This window comes from Pelophylax lessonae (assembly GCF_965119305.1).
Source record: "Pelophylax lessonae genome assembly, chromosome: 1".
NCBI lineage: Eukaryota > Metazoa > Chordata > Amphibia > Anura > Ranidae > Pelophylax > Pelophylax lessonae.
Window position 1 is genome coordinate 545,562,683 of NC_138768.1, and position 21,854 is coordinate 545,584,536.

The 21,854-nt window shown below is 39.9% G+C and overlaps 1 protein-coding gene across 5 annotated transcripts in view; it reads right to left on the minus strand.

Annotated features, from left to right (window-relative positions):
* The window catches only part of NRG1 (neuregulin 1), a 933,660-nt gene that overhangs the window by 102,761 nt on the left and 809,045 nt on the right, over nucleotides 1-21,854 (minus strand). For all 5 annotated transcript variants that reach the window (XM_082268806.1, XM_082268805.1, XM_082268804.1 and 2 more), the window contains exons 2-3: nucleotides 14,036-14,222; nucleotides 11,683-11,801 (exon numbers count right to left, since the gene is read on the minus strand). In XM_082268806.1, coding sequence (XP_082124932.1) covers nucleotides 11,683-11,801; nucleotides 14,036-14,222 — 306 coding nt within the window. The remainder of the gene's footprint in view (nucleotides 1-11,682; nucleotides 11,802-14,035; nucleotides 14,223-21,854) is intronic.

The window sequence follows — 21,854 nt, forward strand, 5'->3', positions numbered from 1 at the left end:
CATAAGGTTTAGGAGTGTGTCTATGGGAATGTTTGACCATTTTTCCAGAAGCGCATTTGTGAGGTTAGGCACTGATGTTGGACAAGAAGGCCTCCGCTCTAATCCATCCCAAAGGTGTTCTATCAGGTTGAGGTCAGGACTCTGTGCAGGCCAGTCAAGATTCTCCACCCCAAACGCGCTGATTCATGTCTTTATGGACCTTGTTTGTGCACCTGTGCTCAGTCATGTTGGAACAGGAAGGGGGAATCCCCAAACTGTTCCCACAAAGTGGGGAGAATGAAATTTTCCAAAAAATGTCTTTGAAGCCTTAGCCCAGACCCTGAAAAGCAACCCCACATCGTAACCCCTGCTCACAAAATGATTTAGACAAGTGCACAAAGCAAGGTTCATAAAGACATGAATGAGCGAGTTTGGGGTGGAGGAACTTGGCTGGCCTGTACAAAGTCCTGACCTAAACCCCATAGAACACCTTTAGGATGAATTAGACTGGAGACTGCGAGCCAGGTCTTTATGGTCCTTGCTTTGTGCACTGGTCCAAATCATTTGGTGAAGGGGAAATTATGGTGAGGGGTTGTCCTGCAGGGGCTGGGCCTGGCCCTTTAGTTCCAGTGAAGGGAATGTTTAAGGCGTCAGCATACCAAGACATTTTGGACAATTTTATTCTCCCAACTTTGTGGGAACAGTTTGGGAATGGCCCCTTCCTGTTTCAACATAACTGCACACAGGTGCACAAACAAGGTCCATAAAGACATGGATGAGCGAGTTTAGGGTGGAAGAACTTGACTGGCCTGCAGAGAGTCCTGACCTTGACCAGATAGAACACCTTTGGGATAAATAAGAACGGAGACTGCGAGCCAGGCCTTCTCATCCAACATTAATTCCTGACCTCACAAATGCGCTTTTAGAAAAATGGTCACACATTCCCAAAGACACACTCCCCAACCTTGTGGACAGCATTCCCAGTAGATTCGAAGCTGTTATAGCTGCAAAGGGTGGTTCAACTCAATGTTGAACCCTACTGACTAAGACTGGGATGCCATTAAAATTCATGTGTGTGTAAAGGCAGGTGTCCCAATACTTTTGGTAATATAGTGTATCTTATAGTATGATTGCATCTGGCATATTTCTAAAAATGTGTAACGTTCTAAAATGCCTACACACTTTAAATGATGAAGCATACATCAACATACAAAAGTGCAGGACAATAAATAAAGATTATTGATAACTCTAGCTTTTCGGAGCTTTAGGGCTAAGTTCACATGGGCAATGAATTTTAAAGCAGCCTGAAACATGCATTAACACTCCCATAGGGTTTATGAGCATTTTGGAAATTTGAGTCATGTCACGCTGTGCTCCATAAATGTCCTATAGGATGGCTGATTTTAGTATTTACAGTGGTCAAATGGGAAATGATCACTTTTGATTCTTTGAAACAATAGGCGTGTTGCATTTGCATGATGCATTTATGGAAAGCTTGCTGCGTTTTGTAATATAAGTAAATGGATGGAGTTGCAAAGTGCCAATGCCTGACAATGTCGGCAGGCAGTGCTATTTTTGCCTGACCACAACCTAAGTAAAAGCTACTGCCATCATGTGTATACCTTCACCCACTTCCTGTTTTAAAAATTGTGAGTGCCATTGATAGGTGGTTGGGAAGCAAGACAAGACTAAAAATTGTTGTAAACCTCAAACATGAAATATGAACAAAACATATCCTTCTATAGTGTTAACTTGTCTCAATTTAAAGCACTAAGTGTAATTTCTGTCTGTTGCCTTGTTCCTCTGCTTTCAGTATGAATAATTTCTGACACGTTTTCCTGACACCAAGAGAAAAATTGTGACAGGGGAGGGAGCGCCAGCTCTGTTCCTGTGTGCTGTGTAATGGGGGTGTGTCTCTTCCCCCAATCAACTCTCAGAGCTCTCCTCACTGAGCTCTGCAGAGTGTAACTTCAGCTCTCCGCCCCCCTTTTTTTTTAGGTCTCAGACAAGCCTATAAATTCAGCACTTTGAATGGATGTAGAGAAAAGAAGACTGCAGATAGACAACTAGAACTTATGTAGGAGGAGGTGTTTGATAATCCCTTCACTGGGTATATGTGAGGGTTTAAAACAAATTTAACCATCTATTTTCATAGCCTATGTGAATGAGGCCTTAGAACATTTATGGCAAACCCTGGCACCCCAGATGTTTATGGAACTACATTTCCCATGATGCTCATGCACTCTGCAGTGTAGTTGAGCATCATGGGAAATGTAGTTCCAAAACATCTGGGGTGCCAAGGTTCACCATCACTACCTTAGAGCTTCCTACTTCCCAGCACTAATTGAAGACATTTGCAATCATATTCCACCCAATCTTACAACATGGCAGTTGATATAAAAATTTGCGTAAGCCATATGGCTTATGGGAACTAAGTACCCGGTATTGCTACAATTATTTTCAAAAACATGACTAGTTTTACCAGCATGACCAAATTTAGTTATCCTTCCTTGTGCAAAGTTTTCTTTTTATAAATGTTTCAGAAACATATTTAGGTACTCTTAAAAATCTGCTGCGTTATCATGAAATCTGTTACTAAAACTGACCCGTGTTTCCATTCACAAGACAATTACTAAAAAGGGAAATGCGAGTTACTACATTGCATTTATTCAGGCTGTCTATGCTTACTTAGGAGTCTTTACTGTCTGTACTGTGGTGACACTGATTGTAATGCATTAGGAGTCTTATCATCTCATTTTCCTGATTGGTTTCAGAAATGCTTGTGTCTCGTCAAGGTCACATTGTAGATGATGCTGCAGTTTGGCAAGTCTCTGGTTACTCAGCATCGCCAGGTCCAAGGAGCTTTGTGCATAATAAATTACATTCTATCTTGAGAGCGAGCCAGATTAAAAACAAAAATCATTTTCAGCATATAGTAGCTAAATGTCTATAATGTAATAAAAACCCAAGCGAAAGTAAGAACGCATGGAGTTTTTAAACCCCGAGATTAAACAATTGTAAAAAAAAAAGCCTGGACAGAGGTTTTAGACAAAATACAAAAACACTTCAAGCCGACTGCTAGTCTTATTTTATAATTTGATAGTAACTATTTTTTACTGCTCCCTATACTCTACCACAGCTGTCTGCATCAATGTTCTGGTCTTGTTACTAGTAAAGCTGTCCATAGACAATAGATGAGGTTGAGCGTGCAAGCACAAACCAATTGCCCTTAGGCACTTACTGTATAAAAGTTAGCACTTGTCTAAACTTGACCAGCTGTTCATGTCTATGGAGAAAGGCAGGAAAAGCATGCTACAGACATCATGGTAGGCTGTTATCAGAAAAATGTATGAGTGGTGCTACACCAGTTTTTCCCCAGTTTTTGGTGCTACCCCAGTTTTTCAGATGGACAAGCAGCTCAGTTTTCTGAAACGAGTTAAATATAAAGGAAAGGAAATTACTTTCTTAAAGTGGAACTAAAGTCCCCCTGTTGTTTGTTGCATGTCTCTTCTGCAATAAACTATACTTTCCTGTTTGCAGCGCCCCCCCAGCATGTAAACTGAGCTGCACATGCGCAGCTCAGCTTAGAGAAGTTGGCTCACTACCTATGTTTTGTTAAGCGCTGGGCAAACTGTTGGCACTATATAAATCTTGTATAATCATAATAATATGTGCCAGAATGACGGCCTCCTGCACATGCGCTGGAATGATGTCAGCCCGCGCCAGTCAAATAAGCTGGCCGAAAATCAGCACACAGGAGGAGACCAGTGAAGAACAGGACTGTTGGAGGAAAGGCAACTATAAACTGCCTTTAGTTACGCATTAAGTAGATCTACGCTCAAACGTTAACATAACACTATGCAACATACAATATATTGTCAAAAGTATTGGGATGCCTGCCTTCACACGCACATGAACTTTAATAGCATCCCAGTCTTAGTCCGTAGGGTTCAATATTAGGGTGGCCCATCGGTTTCAGCTATAACAGCTTCAAGTCTTCTGGGTATGCTGTCCACAAGGTTTAGGAGTGTGTCTATCGAACGTTTGACCATTCTTCCAGAAGCGCATTTGTGAGGTCGGGCACTGATATTGGAGGAGAAGGTCTGGCTCGCAGCCTCCACTCTAATTCATCCCAAAGGTGTTGTATCGGGTTGAGATTAGGATTCTGTGCAGGCCAGTCAAGTTCCTCCACCCCGAACTCGCTTATCCATGTCTTTATGGACCTTGCTTTGTGCAATGGTGCGCAGTCATGTTGGAACAAGTAGGGGCCATCCCCAAACGTTTCCTACAAAGTTAGGAGCATGACATTGTCCAAAATGTCTTGGTATGCAGAAACCTTAAGTGTTCCCTACACTGCAATTTAGGGCCCAAGCCCAACCCTTGAAAAAGAACCCCATACCATAATTCCCCTATACTAAATGATTTGGACCAGTGCCCAAAGCAAGGTCCATATAGACATGGATGAGCGAGTTTGGGGTGGAGGAACTTGACTGGCATGCATACAGCCCTGTTCTCAACCCGATAGAACACCTTTAGGATGAATTAGAGAGGAGACTGCGAGCCAGGCCTGACCTCACAAATGCGCTTTTGGAAAAATGGTCAAACATTCCCATAGGCACACTTTTAAACCTTGTAGATAGCCTTCCCAGAAGAGTTGAGGCTGTTATAGCTGCAAAGGGTGGGCCAACTCAATATTGAACTCAACGAACTAAGACTGGGATGCCATTAAAGTTCATGTGCATGTAAAGGCAGGTGTCCCAATACTTTTGGCAATATGGTGTGTTTATGAATGTGATATTTCTGCCTGCTCCCAGTCTTCTGCACAGTGCAAATTGACCTGTGCGTGTCCAGCTTAGCCTACATCTCCAGCACAGTCCCTGTGTGCTGGCATGATTGACTTCTGCACAGGGGTTACATCATGCTGCGTTAATAAATATGCCCAAAAACCAACACCCAGCGGGATGATAACGGTGCTAGTGAGGGACCCTTCAAGGAATTCTGATCATTTTAGTGCGTATGGTGCGTTTAGATCTGCTCCCTGGCAGCGAGTGCTCCCCATACTCCTGTTGCTGACTGTCCCTCTATGACAGGCAATGAACCCTTCATTGGCCTTGATAAAGTCAAGACCTTAGACCGTTAGAGCAAGGGGGAGAAGATGTTACGGGGACTGGTCTAGCAGCATGGAGGAGCAGAAGTTTAGGTAAGTAAATCTTTTCTATGCCATCTAGACCTAAACAAGCAGTTAACCCTTGCAATGTAGACTATGTCTGCACTACAAGAGAGAATTTTCAGGTTTCCTGGAGTTGAGTTTGAAGTCTTTAATACGAGTAACAGACATATGTCATTTGTGCAAATTCTTTTATGAACTTTTAGTAGCTTCTAGATTTAAACACTGCACATTGGGTATTGCATCAGCTGTGTAATAAATCTCATTGTAAGTTGGAGACCTGGATGGGTGGAAATGGAACATAGGCGGGGCCTAGTCATCCATCTTGATAATATCAAGAAGGAGGGCAGCCTGCTCCTTGGTTCATCGCCATATTTTATTTATGTAGGTCTTTAGGAACAAAAAATAGGGAATAAACACGTCATGCCACATGTTGAATGTACTTATTTATAACACTAAGGGTAAAGAGAACTGTCTGGCATTTGGTTATGAGAGGACAAAATGAAAGGTTGTTGAGGAGCAGACAATAGCCTTATTTTATGGTTTGGGGTATAGCATACTTAAAAAGTTCATGTGTTTTTCTAATTAAATAAGCACAGAAGAGGCCTTGTATTGTATTGCCCAGCCATCTTCTAAGGTCACTTTGGTACTCCAAGCCAAAGAAAAATTACTTCCTCTCCATATCATCTACTAGGTGCTTAATGTTGACCTCGGCAGCTCTTACTAATGATTGCAGGAAGGGTTTCACTTACTGGAGATTTGTTCTCTCCTTCACTGAATCAGGAAAGGAAATATTTTCTCACAGACATACAGAGAAGACAAATCAATAATCTTTTTGTTTCTAATAGCCAGTGGAAGCAATGATCTGGCAACTGGTATGCTGATATTAGTGAGGCCTTCATGCATGCAGGTTTAAGCACCATCATTAATTACATACGAGCATGCAAATTCTGTAAATACTGAGCCATGTGGAAAACTCATATTAATAACGTGGAAGAAAATAAATTAATCTGCCACTAATCTAGAACATAACTGTCAGCTGTGTACATTAAAACAATGTCTGAACAGCACGTAACTAAATCATGTTGTGTAAGACAGCACTGCAGTGCCTCTAAGAGCCCTATCTTTATACATGTCCAAACAAATCTGCCATCTTCTGGGCAGATTTTCTTGAGCTTCTTTCTCAGCATTCTGTACAGTCCCATTACTGCCAACTATTGCTGATGTCCAAGCATTTATGGTTTAATACTGGAATTCTTTTTAGGCTTATCTGTTTTTATAATAAATCTTAATATCATACGTTACTGTTAAAAATTATTCTCCAAGACATACAAATTTACGAATAACAATAATGATTGCTAATGCCTAAAATAAAATTTTAAGACAGTTCAAACAGGTTATTCAATATTTATTCATTTATGGGCCAATGTAAAATAAGGTAGTAAGTGCAACTATGCACAATTCAGTTTTGTTCTGTTGCTTTATTTTAGTTTTTCACTATCTTTTACAAATAAACAAGTGCAACTCCGAGAAACTTTAAAGTTATCCTTTGCAGTGGGGCTGCGCCCGCTCTGCATGGGTCAACTGATCATTTCATCTAGGGAAGAGAAGAAGAGTGATTATGGTAGAGGTGCACTTGGGTGATAGTTTCCCATTCATTACCTGCTCACCTATATTGGACACTTACCAGGAGACTTTGTTCACAATCACCATTTCTTCTTTGGAGAACAAGATGAGCTTTTTTATATATGGACACTTACATCACTTTGATTGTTTAGCGTTGCAACTTATGTTTTTTAATGACTTGCCGACCGCCCGCCGCAGATATACTGCTGCAGGCTGGCCCGGCTGCGCAAACTGATGTATGGGTACCATTAATACAAAGTTTAAACCCGAGCTTGATGTATGGGTATGTCGGTTCGCAGTAGCCCTTCTGGGGGCGAGCGTGCGCCCGTCCCCACTGGGCAGCAGGGATGCCGATCCACAGGGCCGCAGGCCGTGATTGCCGGCACCTGCGATCGCTCCCAACTGAGAGAGAAGGATGGTCTGCTGTTGTAAACACAGCAGATCCTTCTTTTCTGAAATGATCACAGGGCGCCTGTGATCCTCCTACATAGGATCCCAGGTCTCTGTGTTTATTTCACAAGTCCCTCCCCCATACAGTTAGAACACTCCCCTAGGCTCACATTTAACCCTTTGATCACCACTGGGTTAACCTATTTTTAGCACTGATTACTGTAGTAATGTCACTGGTCCCCCCAAAAGTGTCAAAAATGTCAGGGGTCCGATCTGTCCTCCGCAATGTCGTAGTCCCGCTAAAAATCGCAGATCGCCGCCATTACTAGTAAAAATGAATAAATAAAAATGACATAAATCTTTCCCCTAGTTTGTAGAGGCGATAACTTTTGCGCAAACCAATCAAAATGCGCTTATTGGATTTTTACCAAAAATATGTAGCAGAATACAAATTGGCCAAAAATCATGAAAAAATTAGATTTTTTTATTTTTTTGTGGAATGTTATATAGCAGAAAGTGAAAAATATTGTTTTTTTTTTTTCAGAATTGTCGCTCTTTTTTTATTTATAGCGCAAAAAATGCACAGGTGATCAAATACCACCAAAAGAAATCTCTATTTGTGGGGGAAAAAAAGGACATCAATTTTATTTGGGTACAGCATCGCACGACCGCGCAATTGTCCATTAAAGCAAAGCAGTGTCCAACCGCCAAAAAATGGCCTGGTCATTAAGCACGAAAAAGCAGAGCATCAGGTAAGTACATTTTTGTTTTACTTAGGCCTAAATGAGTAATTAACCCTTGCGGTGCAGGCACAATCCCACTGCAAGGAATCATTTTTAAAGGTTTCCCAAAGTTGAGCTTTAATACCTCATTTAATAAATGACAAAGCATTCCTTTGGGAGAGAAAAGCTCCTCCAGTCTTTATCCTTTATAATGAGGCTGCTAAGCAGCCACAAAATGATTCTTCACTGAGAATCACTATAGTCTTGCTGGACCGTGCAATGACAGTAGATTCCCACAGTCAAATTCTAGTACGCTGATTAGCTAGTTCATTTATTTAGTAGGAGCTGCAGTAGTTCTTACTTTACAAATGAGCTAATTAACCTTGACAGCATGGAAATAAGAATTACCCATGAATTCAGTTTTGTTCGGCTATATTCAGAATACAGACTCATTCAGTAGCTGCTAACCAACCATACTGTAAGAATCACCCAACGTTCCAGTTTTGTTCGGCTATATTCAGAATACAGACTCATTCAGGAGCTGCTAACCAACCATACTGTAAGAATCACCCAACGTTCCAGTTTTGTTCGGCTATATTCAGAATGCAGACTCATTCAGTAGCTGCTAACCAACCATACTGTAAGGATCACCCAACGTTCCAGTTTTGTTTGGCTATATTCAGAATACAGACTCATTCAGTAGCTGCTAACCAACCATACTGTAAGAATCACCCAACGTTCCAGTTTTGTTCGGCTATATTCAGAATGCAGACTCATTCAGTAGCTGCTAACCAGCCATACTGTAAGAATCACCCAATGTTCCAGTTTTTTTTGGCTATATTCAGAATACAGACTCATTCAGTAGCTACTAACCAACCATACTGTAGAGAAAAAAGCATTGCCCATTTTATGGGACCATTTGTAACAGACTATCATTTGTAGTCACAGTCCAATAGCACAGGGCTTTTAGCGTTTCTTTGGATGCAGTACCTTTCATGGTGTGCAACCTTCCTACAGGGCTATGCTTCAAAATGGTCCGCAGGGGAGCAATATGGGAAATAAATATGTTGCAGTGGTGGGACATAGGGAAGCAGACTTCCTAAAGTTGTTGAGTGAAGACTCACTTCAATTGTCCAACTATGCTTACATTATTCTGCTACACATGATCCAGTATTTAAAGTGAACAGGTGTTTGCTTTTCATGTGAATCGATAACTGAAATGAATGTTGACTCATTTTTAAGAGTGAGGATTCTCAACTACTTAAAGTGTTACTAAACCCAGGAGCCTGCATTCACTATATCTGGTCTCCCACAGTGCACAGAACATGGAAATGCAATTATTTTAGTAAATATAAACGGCTAAATACCTTTTCTCATCAACAGTATACAGCAGTCTTATGATTTCTATCAGTGTCTGGTTAAAGCTTGTAGGAAGGGTTTTCATTCTCCTATGTCTGTCCTATGAGGCTGTAGGACTGTCCTGTCCCTCTGTCTGGACAGTGCTAATTGGCCCTGTGGACAGTGCTAATTGGCCCTGAGTTGATCACATGCACTCTCCCAAGAAAAAAAAAAAAAAAACAACTCTCTAGCAATACACACCGAACTGAGCATGTGCGGGGTGCCCCCAAGGCTCTGTTCTTTCAGGAGATTGATTGGGGACTCTGGAAGAAGGGGAGGAGCAGAGAAGCTAGGATCAAACAGCCTTTTTACACAATGCATAGGATTAACCCCTTAGGTTCCACAGTGAGTATAACAAGCATGCTTTACTGCATATACAGACTGATTTTACTGTTGTGGGTTTGGTAAAACTCTAGGTTAATTAGCCCTACACTCCCTGTCAAAGAGTGATTGCATAGCTCAGTTTTAATGCCGCCCTTTGATAGGTAGGGCATGTGTGCCAATATAGTGTATGGTTACCAGCTTTTCCAGCATTATATTTTATCAGCTAAGGTTAGAAAACAGCAGCTAAATCATCAAACATGGTAGCTTTGGATCAGGTTCTGTGTCCAATTAATGATGAACTGGACAACAATCCTGTAATTTCTTAGAATACACCAGTGATGGTGAACCTTGGCACCCCAGATGTTTTGGAACGACATTTCCTATGATGCTCAGCTACACTGCAGAGTGCATTGGCATCATGGGAAATGTAGTTCCAAAAAATCTGGGGTGCCAAGGTTCATCATCACTAGAATACACATGATCCAATATGATTATAAAAATACAATTGCTTAAAGTGCATCTAAAGCCACATTTTTGTAGATTTGATTATAGTGGGGAAGGGTTAGTGACCCTGTCAACTTTTTATTGACATATATGCCCTTTTGAGAGATTTATCCTCTCCATTTGTTTTAGTAACTAATGGCACGTAGATTGAAGTATTGGGAATACAAAAATCTAAAGCTGTCACCAGAAAAGAAAAATTGAAGAAATCTTCAAAGATACACAAGTGTTCCAGTGACAGCTGTCTAGAAATTGTTTTCTCGTGTCTTGGAAAGATTTGCTTCCTGTTTTATATACAAGACAGGAAGTGAATGTAAATCTCACAGTGGGACACAGACAATAAAAAAAAAAAAAAAAATCAGACCGAGGCTTTAACTCTTTTCCACTCAACCCAAAATTACAAAATATTCTGTCTTTAGATATTTTTTTTTCAAGTGAAAACAATTACTGAATGTTTAGGGAACTATTTGATCTGTGTGATTAGACTGCATTTTAAGAAACATGTTCTGTGTAGAGGTGTCTTTCAAAATCACTGGATTTGTACAACCAGAATCCTCATAGGTATAGATCAGGGGTCTCCAAACTTTCTAAACAAAGGGCCAGTTTACAGTCCTTCAGACTTTAGGGGGCCATACTGTGGCCATTTAGAGTAGAAAATCTGGGGGAAACATAATACCCCATCATTTGTTTCAGTGGGAGTATTTGTGCCTCATCATTGGTGTTAGTGGGAGGAATTGTTCCCCATTGTTGGTGTCACTGGGAAGAATTGTGCCCCATCATTGGTGTCATTGGGCCTCATTGTTGGTGTCATTGGGAGAAATTGTGCCGTGTCATTGGGCACTATTGTTGGTTTCATTGGGACGAATAGTGGCCCAACATTGATGTCATTGGGTCCCATTGTTGGTGTCATTGGGAGAAATTGTGCCCCACTACTGGTATAAATGGGAGAACTTGTGCCCCTTCATTGGTGTCAGTGTGGGGGGGGGGGGATTATGGCCCCAAGGGCCTGTATAAATGCAAGAAAAGGGCCACATCTGGCAGCAGTTTGGAGACCACTGGTATAGATCAATCTTAGCTAAGATGCTTTTTCTAATTAGAGGACTTTACTACATACTATATGTAACACTGCAGGTAACAGCTTATAACCAAAGCACAGGAAACTAGTTCAAAGGTATTTTACTATATAATCTCCTGTACTTGTACTGTTTCCTGTATTGGGCTTACGACTAAACGTGGCCATCAAACACAGTTGAGAACAAAGTGTAGCAACTGAATGCAACCTATTATATTTTAGTCTAATGTAATCAGATCAGGAGAGGAAGGATTGCTATGGGACATTGTGGGTTATTGCACTTTGCTGTTTGCGTTACTTAATAAAATTGTATGTGTTTTTGTGTTGACAATTGGCTATAGCAAATCTGAAAAATATGTTTTTTTTTTGATTAGCACCTCATAATGTATCAAACAAGCGACAGCATGTTTCTTCTGAAAACTCATCAAATCAGCGTACATTATATTATTACATACGTAAAGAAGCCTTCATATAAAAAATATGATATATATATATTTTCTTACTTGTTGATACGGTGACGTTGACTCTCATGCTGTCATTTCCCAGCTGGTTTGACACGGTACATTTATATTCTCCAGAATCCGCATCTGACACTGATGTAATATGGAGCTCTGAGGATTTTCTGTGGGATCAAAAATTTTACATTAATTTGCCATGAAAAAATCCTATAATATTATAGCAGATAAAGTAAGAGATACACAGAATTTCACACATTTCACACATTTCATATAAATCATCATTTGTGTATGATTTATTGATAACAGTACCTTCAACCCATATGTGGGTAATGAAGGTTAATAAGATACGAATAGGAACAGATGCTAGACATGGTTGGTAAATTAGTGCATATGCCTGAAAATATTCTTCTAGTTGTGTAAAAAGGGCCCAGTCTGATCCTTTTATTTGATCAATGTACATTAGTTGACCAGAATGGCAGTGTTTAATGATGAATAGACTCCCAAATGTAAAGTGGCCTTGATGCAGCAAAAGATGTCACTGGACCACAGATCCATTATTAGCAATGCGAATAACTCTGTACATTGAAGTGGTGAAAAGCTAAAATTAAAAAAATGGTGGTGGAGATGATGATAGGAGGGGTAGATAGTTAAGAAGTACACCATAAGTACTGCTTTATATGGGAGCATGTTGCATTAATTTCCTTTGAGCTTACTGATTTTACATGGAAAATAATATTTTAAAATTTGTGAAAAAGACAAGGATAAGAAAAATCTAGCACCAATTTCTGTGCTTATTTAATGAATGCTCCCATAATGTGCCAATTTTATTTTTTTTCCACTTCACGTTTAACTACTTTTGTTTCTGGTTCGCTTTAAATGCAGAATCTACTTTGAAGCAAGCATGTTACTAAACAAAATAAAAAATGTCCACTGGTTGTATATCTTTCTATATAAAACCTGTGATTGATAGACAGAATATAAAATTGTTTTTGCCCACAATTATCTTTTTTAGGTTAAGAGGCCATGCACACTGGGCTTAAAAAAAAAAAAAAAACGCCTGTCTTGGCCGAAAGAAAATGCTCATATAAAGTATTTCTGTACAGGCATTTAGAAGTGCATTTTGCCTCTAAACGCTGATTTTAAAATATGCCTCTAAACGTCCTAAAGTGCATGGACACAAAGGATCCCATTGAGCTGCTTCTACAGGCAAAACACAAAACTCCTGTACAGGGCTGGCCCAAGACATTGTGCTGTCTGGGTCCAAGAATAAAATGCTGACCCCCACTCCCCCCCCCCAAAAAAAATCCCACATCTCACCCACCAAAAGGCCCCCACATCCATTATTTTCAATAAATATAAAATGTAGAAGATATCATATATACTGTTATCTTCTTCCATAACTTGCCCTTGGACTGGTCCACCAAACACCCACTGTCTGTCCTCAGTCCTCCTGTTGCTCCTGTGTCTGCCGTGCCCACAGCCCTAGAAGATCCAGTCTGCCGTGCATGAGATGGACTGCGCTAATCTCTGACGTCATTGCGCGCACCCTGATCAGGTGAAGGATGTTCCCCGAAGGAGACACTCATACTCATCAGTTTGCACTAGGGGCGGCAGTATGAGATGGGGAAATGCCGCCCGTAACGCGCCGCAAACTGATAACACACAAAATTGCTGGAAGTCAATTTGCTGCCCCTCTCCAAGTGCTGCCTGGATCCAATGGACCCAGCGGGACCCATGGTAGGGCAAGCACTATTCCTGTAGAAGCAGCGTTTTTAAGCCCAGTGTGCAAGGACCCTAAATGTGGAATATAGGCTCTTTTGGACTGAGCATATTCTGTAATTGATTAGAAACTAGAGCTGTGTATCCACAATAATGTTCAACAAGAAGAAATGGCAGATGTGCATGAATGATGATATAGCATCTTATGTTAATATGTAGGTGTTATGTTCACAAGTAGGCTCAAACAGATCTGTTCAACAGTCATGGAAACTAATGTAAGGTTCAGAATTCCTAGAGTCTGGCTAGAAAAGCATCTACATAACCATTTAGGTCGGACAATAAAATATAGACCCATAACATAATTCATCATGTTGAAGCCCAATAAGAAGATCAAGAGTTTGGTTCTTGTAGATCTGCACTTGGTTACAAAGCAGGCCCACTAACAATACATCAACTCTTATTGTGAAAAGATCAAGTTTTATTGCTTCCAGTGAAATAATACTTAGAACACTTTCTGTCCAAGGAAAATAACAGTACCCTGCCATTATGTAGCACTTAGATCATTCATAACACTTAATTATCACTTTTATTTCATGTCGACACCGTGAATAGTCCAAACATCTCAGTATTATCTCCTCAACAAAAGAAGAGAAAGAAACACAAACACAAGTAAACTTACTTTTTCTTCCGTATCTTGATATTAACTGGCTTGCTCTCCGCTTTATTTTTTCCTCCAATTTCTTTATCTTCTTTGAACCACTTAAATTTCAGACCCGGCTGTTCTGCTACTGCTTCACACTTGAGTACTAGCTTTTCTCCTTCCATTACTTTGTGATTTTTTATCTCTTTTAGACTTGGAGGTGAACCTGTGAAAGTGAAAAACAGACTGAATCAATATCATGGAAAGGGGTTAAACAACAACACAACTATAATTATATAGACCGCAATCTAAGCAGTTCATTTTCCATTTCAAATAAATATGCATATATTAGGCCTATGTTTATTTATTGCCTATAAAAAAACATTCAAAACCACTCAACAGAGGTAAAACCGATACACTGTCTGGTAATGCCAGGTTTTAGGATTAACTAAAGCTAGCTCTTTCACCGGAATCAAAGAGAATGACAGGTTCTATCTCCATATTTATAGATCTGGGATTCCTAACAGATTTAATCAGTTTGCTACACTGACAGGTTAAAGAAAGAGATCATGATCATCAAAAGTGATTTTCAGCACCTGGTCCAGAGGTGCACATACATAACACAGTGACTACCAATCATGATAAGCCCGTCTCAAAAGCCTATACAGTCATTATCATCTTATATCTCCAGATGAGAAGCTCACACCTACATTTTTATATTCATCTCACTGATCTACCAAACTCAGCAAAAACAAACCAATGTGCAAACGTTCTATTATTTCATGATTCGACCCACGCAAGTAAACTGATGCTTTTCATTTAAAGTTGGGTAGCAACGATTGAATAAGCATATTAAAAAAAATTATATTATATATATATATATATATATATATATATATATATATATAAATATACACTATCAGAATATATGAAGCCAAAAAGACAAAAAGCACTACGAGTATGGTACCCTCACATGATATGGCTGCCAGTGCCAACAACTAAAAGAAAATATTCAAAGTATAATACAGTACAATATACGTAGAAGTCAACCAATACTGTAACATAAATGGAAGATAATGAAAGTGTTTGAATTTTCCATTGAAGCATTAAGCTGATTGGCCTAATTTTTGAAAACAGACTAGAAGGGCTTGAGAACACATTCTTTTTTTGATTGTAATAAACATAATGTATCTCAATGGTTGGTCAACCCAACTCTCCGCAACTTAGCCATATACAGAATGAAGAACCATTACCTATATTGGTCTATGTCAAGTATTTTTCTAGTTGAATGGGGCTCTTTTAGAGGGACTTACCCTCATCTACTATAAATCTCTCTAACAGAGCCCCAAATGGTAGTGAGACCTAGACCTGACAAGGATTCTACTCCTTCCTCACTATATACAAAAGTAAGAAAATAAGCAACTGGGTTACATTTTAACCTTCAACTGTGTGAACGGCTCAAGTGTTCCAATAGAGACCAAAGACCATCTCTTCAAAATTATATACAGTTATGAGCGAGTGGAACACCTATGCATGCATTCAAAAAATAACGGTTATATATAGCCTATAGATCAATAGTGTTTTAGAAAATAAACTGAATCAATTCTGTAACTGCATTGGTTGTTAGTTCACATGACATAGGTTCAACCCCATGGGTCAAACTGATTTCTGCTTAAATAAAACCTATTTTCAACATTTATTGTATAACTGAAATAGCTGTTCAGAAGGCACCAAGCACATTGCAGGTCTAGGAAATCCATAGCTAAATACTACAGTATTTTATTGCATGTATACCTTTAGTTTCCATTAGGGAGAATTAAAAAAAAAAGAAAGAGGAAAACCTCAGCATAATGTGATCTGCTGTTGGCCATCATTTCAGAGACAGACAGGAGGAAAATTATTGGTCAGTGGTAATTCAGTGTGATTTGTATCCTTTTACGGAAATGCTGCCTCTAGGGAAAAAGTGCCTCCTATATAGCTAGTTTTCTTGTCGGCATTTTTTTTTTTTTAAACAATGACATTATGGAAAGAGAATAGGCTTTGGAACTCACTGCTATATCTACTGTCCAGGCTTACAATGCGGAATGTTGTGATAATATAATAATTAAATATGACTGGCACACCTAGGAGTGATTCCTGCTGAGTGCCAATCAGGTTCCCTGCTAACCTTCCCTGGGCTCCACTGTAAGACGTGCACAAAGACTTGTGAAATCACTTAATTAATAATAATAGCAATGCATACATAAATGCCTAGTTGGAAAGCCTCTTCTAGATAGTAAACAATTCACGATGTTTCCACTAGTGTAAGAATGAAACAAGCCTCTCCTGGCTCCCCACTCCTGCTGAGTGCCCCCACAGCAACCAGCTTGCTATGGGGGCACCCTTGCCAAGCTGCTGCCCTATTGAGACACAGAGTCGCAGCTCAGCCCCGCCCCCCTCTCTCCTTTTAGGCTCACTTTGATTGACAGCAGCGGGAGCCAATGGTGTCCTGATGTTGTCTCAGCTAATATGGAGGGAGAGTCCCGGACAGCCGAGTCTCTCGTGCAACATTGCTAAATCGAGAGGGGGCTCAGGTAAGTATTAGGGGGGCTTAGGAGGACTGCTTAACACAGACATTTTTTTTTATCTTAATGCAAAGAATGCATTAGGAAACAAAACATTCTGACTTTACAACTACTCTAAATCCAAATCATAACCATATTTCAAAGTGAAGTATGGCAAAAGCTTGTTTGATCATACTTCTCTTGTGGGTCACAGGAGAGCAGTTACTTTTGCTCATAACTTGTGTTTTTACACAGGATCTGTCTGCCTACATGATCCTGCACATAAACATCAGTAAATTATTATGTCCATGTGCAAGAGGCCTTAAACTTTTCTCCATCATATTTAGGATGCGTTCCAGATTACAATTATGTGAACACTATTAGTTTAAACAGAATCTGGTACTGTGACAATGGTATACTATAAAATGCATTAAGTCACGAGGCATAATTCCAAACTCAGATTTCTGTATAAGTAACCCATTACCTTCTCAAGCACAACACACTTGCTCAATGGGAAGATCGATCCCATTGACAAGATAGGAACCTACTTTTTGTGCTGAAAGAACAGTTTGCCAAATCAAAGGGTGTCTATAAGAAGACCTCTGGTGTCACTATGGCACCTAACCTAACAAGTTGAACAAAAGCTACTGGGATTTTGCCAAAATTCAAAACACAAAAAAATGTAATTATTACAAAAGAGACTTCAATTAACTAGGTGGTCATTTAAAACAGTTTGTAAGTTTATGTCTACTAAAGTAGAAGTTCCCAACCCCCGGGCCGCAAACTAGGGCCACCCGGCAGGGGATGGCTAGGCGAAGCTTGATCTTCATTAGTGGCCACTTGCATTGCCACCTGAGCTCCGCCTCTTGTTGGGGGCAGGGACCTGCTGTGGGCTGTGCGTGAGGGGGGATCTGAGTCCTTGTGTGGGTCTAGTGCACCCTCCTACCACCAGAGAGGGCCCGTTCCCCTTCTCTCAGCAATACCACTCCCCTCCCTCTTGGTGGTCATGTCACTCAGTGAGTATGCAATATATATATATATATATATATATATATATATATAGATTGTAAGCTTTATTGAGCATGGGCCCTCTGATTATTCCTCTTGTACCAAATTGTATTGTAACCGTAATGTCTGCCTTCATTTTGTTGGCGCTATATAAATCCTATAAATCCTGTATATTAATAATAATATATAGATTAATAAATCTTCATTTGTATCTGTTTGGCTGACCACACGAGCTCATCTATTAATATGAAAAAATGTAGCGTTGAGTGTATTATGAAATTGATTTACATTTACAATATTGATGTATTATTAAAAAAAAAATAATCTTTATTTAAACCTGTCAGGGTTAAATCAGGGCTCATGTGATCAGCCAAAACAAATAAAAATAAAGATTTAAAAAATATTTTGTTTCAATATTAATAATAATAATTTACCACAATTGTAATAAATAAATGCAGATACAATTAAAGATGTGCGTGGCAATTGAGGTGACAGGCTGAAAACCTTGGAAACATCCGCCCAACACAACTCCCAACTTTGGTCATTGGTGAGCCATGGGAAGTATGAGAGAAGAATAGCACATCAAACACTATTATGCATGCTATTTAATAATTAGAGATGACACAACTTTTAAATCGCTGTTTTGCAATACGTATTTTTAGAAAGTAACTTAGGTCTACTTAAAGTAATTAAATAAACAGTTTTCTAACAAAAGCTGTTGTAATCACTGAACGCAGGTTAACACTTTTACCTTTTTCTCTTGTACCGGGAGTACAACTATTAAGTCCTCCGTACACTCAAACTTTAGCTGGTGCTCAATCTTTTACTATATCATGCTAACTGACCAGCACAAAGTACATAGCTCAGAATATAAAGTTTGTTTCACATCATCAGTAAAGACTTAGGTCTTATTCAAAGCGCAGGGCCATTTTTGCCTGCACAGGATCCACAGGCGTTCCATGCGCATCTGCATGCAAGCAGACCTTTTCATATCATTTGGGACGATGTGTCTGCACAGACCAACTGTTGCTCCCAAAAGGACATCCACCCGGGTGCCGATGCATTCCCCAAACTCACATTGTCTGCATTCTGGGACAAGCACTCGCAAGCACTGACACCACATGGATGTCAAAATGGGAACAGCAGCTGTGCCCATGCAGCCACTGGTGCCGTTATTTCAGCCAGCAGGAGGAACCACAAAAAGAGAGGTTTTGTTACTACTTAAATTAAAAATATTAAGTATAGAAAGAGGACTTTTTTATCCTATCATATCATAGGGGATGATATGCTATTCTACAAAAAGATGCTACTTAGCAGATCTTTTCCTTGAAGTTATCATGTACAAGGATGTTTAACTCCCCCATCCCAGCTGCCCCATAGGCATATGCAGTAACAGTTGTTAACACTTACTTGACCTAAAAAAAACAGCTGGTCCAGGCTTACCTACAGATTGCTCTTTGGGCCGGCGGTAGTAAAAAGCCAAGAATATGGGTTTTGTAAAGACAGGTATATAAATCAAACAGTAATTTTTACTACAAATCACTGGCGCTCCCCTACGGTTCTCTGAGTCCAGGTAATACAACGCATTGGAGGACATAAAACTCATGGAACGTATCCACCATACCATTATGGATACTATGCATGTTTTTATTAGAAAATGGAAATCTTGGTCTTCCTATTGATATGCTGGCTTATGGATCTGATGACTGCACCATACCTATGAAGTCATATAGATATCTCACTTATCTATTTTTTGATTCCTAAAATTTCTGTTTATTTTGTACCGGCATACCGTAGAAGGCCACATTAAATCAGTCTATTTCTCACCGGTTGTGGATGCTATATCCCCGTGCGGTTGTGGCCTTTGTTTTTGCTTTCTCTTTATTTATTTTTTTCAGTTTTTATGTCATATTTTGACTGTAGTTTATGAGAGCTATGATTGTACTTGATCTGTATCTGCTATGTAACTACTCGTGTATTGTATGTAAATGTTCTAACTTCTTTTTTGCTACAATAATATATTGTTAGTAACAAAACATTTGTTTTACAACCAATGCATATAAGCATTACATTTTTTTAGACATGAGCAATTTGTTTGTGTTGTTGGAAGAGTAATAATACATGCAAAATATATTTAATAGGGTGCTCAGGCACTAAGTATAAGAAGGCTTTAAGAAGAATGCCAGGTGTGGATATTTTTTACAAAGTTACATTGGTCCACCTTGGACCATTGTTACTATGTATATACCATACCTGGCCAATGTACCTGGAAGCTGGAACTTACTGAAACAGACACCTGCTACTTCAGTGGTCTCCACTTGATTCTGGGTACTGTGCTGAGCAGCTGCCCTGCTGCATTGTGAATACAGGAGGTCAGCTAGGCACTATTGGCCACTATTCACAGAATGCTTTCCATTTTCTAAATTGGCAGTCTCCAAACTGTGGCCCCTGGACCCAGATGTGGTCCTTTGCATGATTTTATCTGGCCATTGGGGCATTATTACCCTCTCTGTCTGCAGCAGTAGGGCATAGTTCCTGCCACTGGCACCGACAATGGGGTACTAGCCCTCTCACTGACACCAACAATGGAACACTATGCTTCCCATTGAAACCAATAATGGGGCACTATTCCTCTCACTGACACCAAGCACGGGGCACTATTCCTCCTACTGACACCAGTGATGGGGCACTATTCCTCCCACTGACACCAACAATTGGACACTATTCCTCCCACCGACACCAATTATGGGACATTATTCCTCCCACTGACACCAATGATGGGACACTATTACACCTACTGACACCAATGATAGGGCACTATTACTCCTATTGACACCAATGATGGGGGACTATTCCTCCCACTAACACCAATGATGGGGCACTAGTCCTCGCATTGATACCAATGATGGGGCACTAGTCCTCGCATTGATACCAATGATGGGGCACTAGTCCTCGCATTGATACTAATGATGGGGCACTAGTCCTCGCATTGATACTAATGATGGGGCACTAGTCCTCGCATTGATACCAATGATGGGGCACTAGTCCTCGCATTGATACCAATGATGGGGCACTAGTCCTCGCATTGATACTAATGATGGGGCACTAGTCCTCGCATTGATACTAATGATGGGGCACTAGTCCTTGCATTGATACCAATGATGGGGCACTAGTCCTTGCATTGATACCAATGATGAAGCACTATCCCTCACTCAAGAAAATGGTATGTTGGGTCTAATTAACTTTTTGTCAACAAGTTGCACATAACTGGGTTACTTTGAATTTAAGTAACAGTAATAGACCATGTTACTTCAATTCAACAAAACCCAGTTATGTGCTACTTGTAGACATACAAAGTTAATTAAATCCAACATATTTTTTTGAGTGCTCTCATTGATATCAATGATGGGGCACTATTACCCCCCCCCCCCCAATACCAAAGATGGGGCAATGTTTAAACCCAGTGACACCAAGACATTTTCTTCTCCCAATGGCCACAGTCTACCCCCCCCCCCCCTAAAGTTTGAAGGACAGTAAACTGGACCTTTGTTAAGAAAATTTGGAGACCCCTGTTCTAAATGAATGCAAAGTATTCTATGACTGAACAAATCAAAGAACACTTTGCATTCACTGAGAAAATGCAACGTAATCTCTGAAAGGTGCCTGTGCCGAGTAGGCAATCTCCTGGGGTCAGAATGCAGCGGGACAAGCCGCTCGGCACAAGTCAAGAAAGCTAGTGAAGATCACTGGAATGGCGATATATACTACAGTGATTTCCAACTTCCAGAGGGATCCCACAGGCTGAACCAATGTAACTATGTAAAAATATCCATACCTGGAATTCTGCTGTAGAGAGATGCAAGTAATAATCACTGGATGTGACAACTTTGATATAATTGAGATCAGTAAGGGTGCAATGTATCAGACATTTACATACACAGTCATACCACACATGCCATTTAAGATTTATACTGTAATAGGCTCTTAGTATGTGTGATAAAATCGTTAAATCATCAAAGATGGAAAAGTTTCAGGAAGCAATAATTTATAAACATTTTTGCCGGAGCATTATTAACACCTCGGTAAGTGAAAATGCAAATGTTTGGAGGTGTTATTACTAGTAAGCCAGGTGAAATGTTACTATTGCTTAAGTCTGACACAGCTCCTGTCATAATTTTTAACTAATTTTTTGGTTCTCATGGTGCTGCAATGCTTTTTAGTAAAATCATAAAGAGGGGATATGACACCCTGACCTCTTTCTTGCTTTGGGCATAGCATCCTGTATGTCTAACATGATAGACTTGTGT